This window comes from Ammospiza nelsoni, chromosome 29 (genome assembly GCF_027579445.1).
Source record: "Ammospiza nelsoni isolate bAmmNel1 chromosome 29, bAmmNel1.pri, whole genome shotgun sequence".
Lineage (NCBI taxonomy): Eukaryota > Metazoa > Chordata > Aves > Passeriformes > Passerellidae > Ammospiza > Ammospiza nelsoni.
In genome coordinates, this window is record NC_080661.1 from 215235 (window position 1) to 225906 (window position 10672).

At 54.4% G+C, this 10672-nt stretch overlaps 1 protein-coding gene across 1 annotated transcript; it reads right to left on the reverse strand.

Annotated features, from left to right (window-relative positions):
- Nucleotides 1–472: 472 nt before the first annotated feature.
- On the reverse strand, nucleotides 473–8017 carry LOC132085186 (serine/threonine-protein kinase pim-1-like). The gene is made up of 9 exons (XM_059490556.1): nucleotides 7981–8017; nucleotides 5231–5426; nucleotides 4848–4971; nucleotides 3702–3784; nucleotides 2115–2349; nucleotides 1951–2001; nucleotides 1380–1746; nucleotides 822–998; nucleotides 473–579 (listed from the first exon to the last, which is right to left on the reverse strand). The coding sequence occupies exons 1-9, from the start codon at nucleotides 8015–8017 to the stop codon at nucleotides 473–475; spliced, it is 1377 nt and encodes a 458-aa protein (XP_059346539.1).
- Nucleotides 8018–10672: the final 2655 nt, after the last annotated feature.

Consider the following 10672-nt stretch of genomic DNA (forward strand, 5'->3'; position numbering starts at 1 on the left):
AGCATCCCCCTGCCTGTGCTCTCACCTGCAAATTGGGCCTGGAGCCTGGCTTTGAAGAAGGTGCCAGAATCCAAGTCCATCATCTTCAGCTGGCCAGACTGGGAAGAGATTGTCATCTTTGAGGTTGTCCTTGGTGTCTCAAGCAGCAGCCCCACCTGAAACAGCTTCTCCAGGGGCTCCTTCTCCTTCCCTGGGATCAGACCAGGCTGTCAGGGCTCTGCCCAGGGCCCCAGCCATCCATGAACAGGACAAACAAAACCAGGGGGATGGTGGCCACCAGTGCTTGCCACACCAGGTCTCCAGCTCAGCTCCAGCCCAAGAGCTGCATGTTCCCTTCTGCTGACCCCTGCTCAGAGCTACAGGCAGGACAAAACCAGCCTGGTTTGCTTTGCCACCGATTGCCAAGAGATGCATGGAGCTGGTACCTGCCAGGCCCCTGGATCCAACTGTGCACATGGATCTCACCCATCTTCTAGGGCAAAGGAACACCCTTCACCCAAGGATGACGGAAAAGCTCTTCTAAGGATGGCCTGTCCGAAGGCTGCATGGACAAACATCTCTTAATGACATCTTGGCACGCTGGGGAGAGAAACCAGAAACCACCAGTCAGTTGGAGAAGTTGCCCTCCGGTTCCCATGCCCAGGTCATGCTGGTTGTGCCCAGAGCTGGGCCTAAACTTCCCCATGGATGCTCTGTTTGGAGGAGAGCAGGAGAGCAGGTCATGTGCAACCTCCTCAGCAGCTGCCAGAGTGGTTTGCCCATGAGCCCGCTGCTGTCTCCCAGCACTGGTATCCCCCCCGTGCCCAGAGATGAGGATCCACCTTGAGAGAGCCATCGTGGGAACAAGATCCGCCCCCGGATGATCTCCTGGCCCCTCCGGAACGGGTGCTTCCCCATGACCAGGTGGCACAGCAGGAGGCCCAGGGACCAGATCGTGGCTGCCTCGCCGTGGTAGCGTTGGTGCTGGATCCACTCTGGTGGGCTGTAGGACTGGGTTCCTGTGGAACACAGACACAGCTCAGCAGGGGGCTGCTGCTGCTCCCAGAGCCCGGCCCCAGCATCCCTGGGCATGTGGGGGCTGCCCCAGAGGCACACGGGGTGAGCGCTGCCCTCTCGCCAGCACCTGGGACTTGTGCACAAACTTGGGGATGGAAAAGAAGCCACTGGTCTTGGAAGAGGGCAGAAGAAACCCAAGGAAGGCCCAACCATGACACACAAGGGAAAAACCCACCCAGTAGTGGAGAAAACCCACTCTCCCTCCCACCCAGAACAACTCGGCTCTAGCATCAATCCCATCCCAGCTGCAATAGAGGGAAGCCCCAGTGCTGCACCCAGGCTGGGCCACGAGATGCCCAGGAGCACCCCCTGCGAGGGCTCACCTGCAAATTGGGTGTAGGCTGTGTCTTGGAGGAAGGCGCCACAGCCAAAGTCGATCAGTTTCAGCTGCCTGCTGGCCAGGTTGAGCAGGACATTCTCGGGCTTAATGTCCCGGTGCAGGCCCCCGCAGCTGGTGCAGTGCCGCACGGCCTCCAGCACCTGGCGGAACAGCTCCCGCGCCTCCTCCTCCGGCAGGAACCCCCGCTCTGCAAGGAAACCCGAGAGCTCCTGGCACCGCTCAGGACGCTCCAGCACCAGCAGGAAGCTGTCGGGGAGCTCAAGCCACTCCAGGAGCTGAATGACACCGCCACAGCCAGTGGACACCTTTGCCAGCAGCACGATCTCCAGGGGTGCGCTGGTGCCGTCGGGCTGCGGGAGGAGCGCAATGCCGTCATTCGGGCCGAGGCCGTGCCAGGCCTGGGGAAGCCCTCAGCCAGCCCAGGATGCTCTGCGCCCTGCACTGGCCCCATGCCCGCTCTCCCCGCAAGGCTCCTGGCGGCTCCCACCGTGCCGGGCCCCGGCTCCTCGCCGCCCGGCACGGCCCGGCTGCTGCCGCTGGCCCCGCTCACTCACCAGCTCGCCCCAGTGCCGGATGCGATCCCGCGGCACGCGTTTGATGGCCACCTGCGAGCGAGGGAGAGCAGCGGGGTGAGCTCGCCTCCCGCCATGCCCAGACCCATCCTCCTCCTCCTCCTTCATCCCCTCTGCCTGCGCCCGCCGCCGGCCCCGCCGCTCACCGGGGCGCCGTCCGAGAGCCGCGTGGCCGCAAAGACGCTGCCGAAGCCGCCGCGCCCCAGCAGCGATCCCAGCCGATACCGCTCCTGTAGGGCCTCCTGCGCATTCCCTGCGGGCGGGACGCGGCTGTCAGCGCTCGGCCCGGGGCCAGCAACGGCCCCCGAGCGCCCCTCACCCGCCCCGGGCCCAGCATCCCCACCCGCCCCGGGCCCCGGCGGCTCGGGGCCGGCGGCCGCGCTGCCGAGGGGCGGAGCTCGGGCCGGGGAAGCCGCAGCGGAGGCGGCGGGAGCGGCCGCGCCGCGTGTGTGCTCCGCGGGCCCCGGGAGGAGCCGGGGCCGGGACCGGGGTCGGGACCGGACCCTGCGTTGGGTCCGGGGCTGGGCTCGGGCCAGGCGGAGCCGAAGGGCGGCGATGCCGCCCCCGCACCAGGCACTGATGCCCGCCCAGCAGCGCCACCGCCAGCACGGCCAGAGCCGGGCGGAGGCGAGACCGCGGCGGGACGGCCGGGGCCGGGTACGGGGCAGCCCCGCCCGGGGCCGGGGGCGGGCCGGGGGCATGGCCCTGCCCTGCAGGGGAGAGGGAGGCGGGGAGAGGAGAGGGACGCCGGGCAAGGGACCCCGAGAGAAGGGTGCCCGACCGCGGGAAAGGGAGAGAAACAGAAGGAAAGTGAGAAAGAGAAAGCAAAGGAGAAAGACTGTTCAGAAGTATCTGTTTTGGTGCTGCCGCCGCTGCTGCTACTGCTGCTGCTGATGCTGCCGCCGCTGCAACTGAAGCACCGGGGCCGTTCGTCCCCGTGTCCGTTCCCCGCTCGCCCCACGAGCCCCACGTTCGAGCCCCGCGCGCCTCGGGGACAGCCCCTCCGTCTGCCCAAACACGGGAACTTTGCAGCCTTGAGCCCGGATGCAGAGCCCTGACTCCTGCACTCTGGCACAGCGATCCCCTCCCTTGCTGCTGTGCATTATCCTTGCTGAGGGTCAAACACTGTCGGGGCACCTTCCCTTGGGGTAGCATTCCTACCTGAGCCCAGCACTGCACTTACACCTCCAGTGTTGCTTTCCAGTAAAAACAGGGGAAGGAAAACTGTGTGTGGCTCATGGTATTTTAGAGTGTCTAAAAATCACTAAGTCACCAATCTTAGAGATGAGTTGCATCTGGAATTACTGGGATGGAGAAGCAGTGCAACATGGAAAAGGGGAGCATAGAAATTAACAGAGGAAAACACCTTGGATTGTTTCTTTCATTTTCATTTCACTTCTGGAAAGCTGTTTCAATTTTCCAGGAATCTTCTCCTGTCTGCTCTTCCCAAGAATCTCTCATGGAGAACAAGGTCAAGCTTCTGTCACAAGATTTGCCACCAGGAAATTATGCCACTGGTGAAATTTTCATTTTGACTGTTTGTGCTGGTTTGGGGCAAATTTTGGGAGGAAAGCTCCAAAATGGGTCCGTCTAGAAAGCAAGTTCAAGCAGCCCCTACTCCTAATAGTTCAGGAAAAGACTTCCCTTGAGAAAAGTGAAAAAACCCAAGTTTATTTAACAAGTGAAGTATTCACAAGCATGAAAAATGAATAATATTAAATCAAACTTCTCACAGTAGTGAAGAGATGGCAAATTCAGAAAGTCCTTTTCGTGGGTTGTAGTTGGCTCCCTCGGTCTCTTCTAAGTCCCTCTGGTGCTGGAATGCAGCGTCCCAGAGCTCGGGGGGCCACAGGTGTGAGCTGCTGCCGGTGTTTGTCTGGGTTTTCAGTCCAGAGCAGGTGTAAACAGTTCCAAGAAAAAGGAAAGTCACAGTTCCTCCACAGAAAGAGGAACTTCTCTTCCTAAGCTAGCTAAAACCAAATTGCTAGACCTGGGCTGTGAAGGCATCAGGAAATTTCCAAATCTGGGCACTGGCGGTCCCAGCAAACACCAGAGCTGGATGGTGCTGGAGCCAGAACCTACAGATTTACAAATTTTGGCCTTCTGTGCCAGCTAATCCATGGACTTGGGCTGTGCCAGCACCAGGAAGTTTTCAGATCAGGGCGCTGGCGCTGCCAGCAAACACCAGATCTGGATGGTGTCATTGCCAGTGACAGAAATCTGCCAGATTTGGCCTCTGCTGGCACCGGGAAATTTCCAAATCTGGGTTCTGGTTACATGAAACGCAAGATGTGGGGGCGGTGCCAGAGCCAGTAGCAGGAAGCTGCCACAGGTTTTGGATTTCTGTGCCAGCAAATTGCTGCACTTGGGCTGTGCCAGAATTGGGAAATTTCCCGATCTAGGCATTGGCAGTGCCAGCAAACAGCCCATTTCAGGCTCCAGGCTCCAGGAAGGACTGGATCTGGATGCCTTCCTCTTTTCTTTTCTTCTTTCCTTCCTTCTTTCTTGGGATCCTGCTGCCAGCAAACTCCAGATTGGGCGGTGCTGGCAAGGGGAAATTGCCAGTTTTTAGCTTCCTTTGCCAGCAAATTGCTGGACATGGGTGGTACCAGCACCGGGAAATTGCCAGATGTGGGCACTGGCAGTGCCAGCGCACACCAGATCTGGATGGGGAATGTGTCAGCACCAGGAAATTGCCAAATGTGAACTTTCAGTGCCAGCATATTGCTGGAATTATGCTGTGCAGGAACCTGAAAACTTCTGGATCTGGGCACTTGTGGTGTCAGCAAACACAAGATTGAGTTGCTGTAGGTACCAGGTATTTGCAAGGTTTTGGCTTTCTTTGCCAGAAAATTACAAGTCTTGGGCTGTGTTGGCACCGGGAAATTCCCGCATCTGGGCACTGGTGGTGCCAGCAAACACCAGATCTTGGCATTGCCAATGACGGTAGCAGGGAATTGCCACATTTTGGCTTTCTTGACCAGAAAATTGCTGGATTTGGCTCTGCCAGAACAGGGAAATATCCAGATCTGAGCACTGGCACTAGCAGCAAACACCAGGTCTGGGTGCCTGTATTGGCATCAGGAGATTGGCGGATTTTGGCTTTCTGTGCCAGCAAATTCCTGGACTTGGGCTGTGCCAGGACTGGGAAATTTCCAGATCTGGGCACTGCACAGCAAACACCAGACCTGGATGGTGCTGGTGGCAGCACTGGGAAGCTGCTGGGTTCTGGCTTTCTTTGCCAGAAAATTGCTGCATTTACGTTTTGCTGGCACTGAGAAATTCCCAGATGCTAATTTTCTGAGCCAGCAAACTGCTGGAATTAGGCTGTGCAGGCCTCTGGAACATTCCCGATCTGGGTACTGGGGGTGTCAGCAAACCCGAGATCGAGTTGCTGTAGGTACCAGGTCTTTGCTTGGTTTTGACTTTCTTTGCCAGCAAATTGCTGGACTTGGGCTCTGTCAGAATAGGAAAATATCAAAATCTGGGAACTGGCAGTGCCAGCAAACACCACATTTCAGGAAGGATTGGATCTGAATCCGTTCCCTCCCTGCCTCCCTCCCTCAACAAGGCGCCAGAAGGGCTGGACAGCAGCCAGGCAGAAAGGGAACCTGCAGGGACTGATGGACAGCAGGCTGGACATGAGCCAGCAGTGTGCCCAGGTGGCCAAGGAGGCCAGTGGCTCCTGGCCTGGCTCAGAAATGGTGTGGCCAGCAGGAGCAGGGAAGGGATTCTTCTCCAGTGCTCAGCACTGCTTGGGCAGCACCTTGAGTGCTGTTTGCAGTTCTGGAGCCCCCAATTTAGGAAGGACATGGAGGGGCTGGAGCATGTCCAGAGAAGGGCAACAAGGCGAGGGGGTGGGGGGGGATCTGGAGCACAAGAGCTTTGAGGAGTGGCTGAGGGAGCTGGGGTTGTTTATCCTGGAGGAGAGGAGGCCCAGAGGAGACAAGGCAGTGTCAGGGCACAGGTTGGACTTGATGACCTCCATGGCCTGTTCCACCCTTGCTGATTCTGGGATTCTCTGAAACCACCCTTGGAGCAGTTGCAGGATGAGCCCTGGGCCTCCTGTTCAGAAGCTCCAGCAGCCCAGGTCCCTCAGCTTCTCCTGCCAGCCCCAAAGCCCATCCTGTCAGTCCTGCAGAGCCTCTGCAGCTCCTCCTCACTGCCCAGAACAGGCAGCCCCAGAGCCAGACACAGCAGCCCAGATGTGCCCCCCTGGCCTGGGGTGCCGCTGGCAAGGGAGCAGCACCAGGCACTGCAGCAGCCTGCAGACAATTGATCTGAAGGCCAAAGCTCCTTAGCTCCTTCTGAAAGAGCAGGAACAGTTCCTCATTTCAATGAGGTGGAATGCTGGGCACCACAGCTCCAGGCGAGGACTGGACACAAGTTTGCTCCCACTGAGTGCTGGGATGGGTTCTGCAGGAGCTCTGGGCTCCTGTGCTTGCCAGGCACAATGAGGAGAGAAGGAGCCAAGTGCACTGATGTGGGAAATGGATTTGTAGAAAGATTTTAGGGCCTAATAGAAGGCCCACAAAGTATGAATCTATATATAAATCTTGAGACAAGGAATGCTAACTTAAATTTTTCCATGGAATAGGACAGATATTGTTGATAGAGTAATGGAGCTAGAAAAATATTTCTAAAGATGGTTTTGCAAATAAGACTTTGGAAAAACAGAGCTATGAAAGATGCATTGTAGTGGGACCCACAAGGGGTATTTTTAAATAAATGGCTTTAACGCATCTACAACATGGCATGGCAAAAGGCTGAAAGACCAAGAAACACTTATAATGTAAAATATTTAGGAACTAGTTGGCTTCTGATTGTGATGGCGTGAATGATAACATCTGTATTGTCTCACCCTTCTCATGAGACTGAAAATGGAATAAAAGATTTTCAAACACCTCTCAGCTGCCCCATCTCTAGGTCAAGAAAAGAGTATTATTCAACACACTGACACACCTTTGCCTCGAGCATAGCCCAGCCTGGACCAAACACACTGAAAGGTTTCCCATTTGGCTCATGTCTAGAAACATGAGGTCTGCTGTTTGACAACTCAGGTTGGGTTTGTGTCAAAGAGTTTCCCTCAGAAATACTGGGTTTGTCTTCCTCTGTGCCTTCCCCTCAGCAGCCTTGGGGATGCTCCTGTGTGAAGCCATCTGTCTCACACAGTTAGAGACGACTTCAAACAGGATATTGTGCAATAAGTCGTCTCCTCTAAAGTGTGCCAACAATCCCTTTCCAGCAATAGGAAATTATTACTAATGGATGGAATTGGCAAACCCACAGCAGTTTATTGACAAACAGAATCCCCCCATGACACGCGTTCCAAGAAGGCGCTGGGGTCTCTCTTGGAAGAACAGGAGCTGTCACGGAGCAGTTCCAGCAGCTGATGGAAGCTCGGGGGCTCGCCCGGTGTCAGCTTTCTCCCACGGCAGAGCTCCATGGGGTGGGCAGGGCAGTGAAGCAGCTGGGCTGGAGCCCCTCGCTGCCTTGTCTCCCCGGCGTGGCTCAGCTCACAGACTCTCGGGCTGGGAGCGGGGCCGCTCCGCTGCTGCCGGCACCGTGTCCCTGGGCTTGGACAAACAGTTTCCTGCCAGGAGAGCCCTGCACACTGCTCCACAGATCTTTCATACAGGCCCAAACCAACTCCAAACACTCTGTCTGCAGCAGCTTTGCACAAAGGGCTGCAGCAATCCAGGACAGCTGCAAGTGAGTGTCGGAAGGCTCGTCTTGTTCCTGACAGCAGAATTCTTGATGATCTGATGCGGTTTTATTCAGATGTAACATGAGAGCTGAGGTTTTTGTGTTAAAATATTTCATGATGAGTAACAAGCCTTGGGTGCATGAGGTACAGGACTGACATGCCAAAGCATGAGCATATCCTCCAAAGTGGCCAGTTTAATTGCCCATTTTATTACTCTTGTATTTACTCCACACTAGTAAGGAAAACCAAGCTTAGCTTGGAGGCAAAACAGGCATGGGATACACTACGGTCCCTCACAGGCTCACCAGGGCTGGCAGTGGCACAGCAGGCCGTCTGCTTCATTGTGAACCACTACAGAGCTGCGTCCCAATCTGGTTTAGGTAGCGTGGTATTATTAAGATCTCCTTTTCTGCATGAGACACAAAAAGGAGATCCCAAATGATCTTCATGCAAGCATGCAGTAAAGAACTGTTCCTGCTATCCTAACGAAGCATTTGCTTTGGCCATTACACTCTTCCCATTCATCTTTTGATGCAGACACTTCAGGTTTTCCCCCACACCCCTGCAAGGCTGGCAGTCGCTATTTCCCATTTCCTGTTCTTCCCTAGAGATGGTGTAGTGGCTGCTTTGAAACAAAAAGCCCTGAGATCTGGAGAGCTTGAAGGAGCATGAAATGCTAATTAAGTGCTCATACTGGTAATACCCAGGCCTGCACTGCCCAGTGCTCTGCAGCAGCAGCAGCAGGACCATGCATCATTCCTGTTGGTGGATGTTCATGTTTCGGGTGTGCAAGAGCAGTGACTTTGAGGAGGTACAGAAATGCCCCTCTTCAAACAGTGGCTGTGCAAGGAGATGTGAAGTTTCACAGCCTTTTCTAGGATATTTCAGAAAGATCTAAGAGAATATTGTGGCATGGAGTAGGTCCCTAATTTTGTCTCCAGAGGAATCCCCAAAGGGCACATTGACTCTGCTGCTGATGGCAACCCCATAAGCTCATGGACCAGTTTTCTCTGCAACGTTCCACTCTGCCTGGGCTTTGCTAGGCCGGGACTAGACCCAGAGCTAAGCAAACACATGCAGCCAGGTGACGTGTAACATCAGAAGCTGGCAACTGTGGAGAGTCTGGTTCTAGCATGGCTTAAAGAAAGAGGCCATGAAGGTATACAGTTGAGGGAAAAGTAAAAGGTAGTTGTAAAGCATTTACCAGGCTTGATTCTATAAATGATTAGGCTCTCTCAAGCACCACTTTATAAACATTAAAATTTTCAGACAGTCTTCCCATAACAGGCAAACATTCTGTCCTTGGGCTCTCTGAGAACACTGATCCTGTTTTCAATAGACAAACCACAGGTATTGTAAACAAAAGGAGGGGTTAGAGTTTTCTCTGTAACCTATTGTGAGCTTGGATTTTGCAATATGCATGAAGTTAATTAACACTGTTATATAAAGTGGATGATTGATCAATAAATCAAAGTCAATGCTAATCAACGACAAGGTGGGTTGGCTTCCTTCGCTTTCGACAGGCAACCATGAGGACTTTGCTGCCAAAAGGTTACAGTTTGCAATGGGCCCCAAAGTGTTTTTCCCTGAGGCAAAGCAAACTGAAATGTGAAGTTTAAAAGCTTCAAATGACTACGAAAGGAAACTGCAGAATAATTTCTGGAAGTGCAGCATTGTCAATGATTATGCAGCCCACCAACAGCTGGAGCTGAATCCAGAATTGCTTCTTCAAGCTGTGCAGGAATTCATTCCACTGGCAAGCACTGGTCCACGGGAACAAATGATCCCCTAGCTCTGGGCTGAATGGCAGCCAGGCTGCAGTGCAGATTTGAGGAACCCTTGCCACTTGTTATTGGCCTCCCAGTGCACTCATCCTTCTGCAAACAAGGTGCAAACAACACAGCTGGACTGCTGTCCCAGGTAAATATACATACAGGTGACTTTGCCAAAGCAGTGCATCTTTTCCCAGTGAAATCCATGACCTCGTCTTACCTATGGAATTGTGATTGAAGACACCTGTGAGCCAGATCTGTGGGAGATTGCAAAGGAGCAAAGCTTTGGGATCTGAGCACACTTCTCTTGGTTTCTTTGCTCAGGCCTTTGGTGAGCACAGAACACACCTAGGTAGAAAACCGTTGACTAGACAGGATCTTTTGGATCCATTGTCCCCCAAACATGTCAATGTGTGGCCCTGTTGTAATGCCAAGTAACAAAGAGCAGCACAAATGACACAAAGAAAACATGGCCGAAGTGGAAGAGGAGAGGCCCAATGAGGAAAGGATGTGGTGAGACACTGGCACATTGAGTGAGCTGCACTCCCACAATCTCTAGGCTAGCAGGTCCTGGTCTCACATTCTCCTTTTGATTTTTTCAATTGTGTTTATTTATTTACTTTTTTTCATCATCAAAATAAAATATATAATTAAAAAAAATGTCATCAAAACTTGAAGACAGAATCAAAAGACATTAATTCAAAACTAACCCTAGCACTAACCCTAACCCTAAGCCCTAACTCTAACTCCTAACCCCAACCCTAACCCCAACCCCAACCCCAACCCTAACCCCAACTCTAACTGGGGCCGCATGTCCCTAATTTTCCCCATTTTTCCCCAATGTTTCCCCATCGTGTCTCGGATTCCCCCCCGATATTCCCCCCAGGGATCCCCGGCCATGTCCAGTTCTTTACCCCGATCCCGCCCGGCCGTGCCCGGTTCTTTTCCTCGATCCCGCCCGGCCGTTCACGGCCCTCTCCCGTCCCCGTGCCCGGGCCGGCCCTGGGGCTCTCCCTTGCCGGCCCCGGGCGGATGCGGGAGAGAGAAAATACAATAAAATGGAACAAAACCAAATCCAACCATGTGATGTCTCGGTGGGGTTTGGGGTGCACAGCTGGGATTTGGGGCGTGCGGGTGGCACCTGGGGCTCCCTCCCGGGTGGGCTTTGGGGTCAGCTGGGGCTGGTTCGGGGCTCCCGTCGACAGAGGAGCCGGGCCCGGTCGGA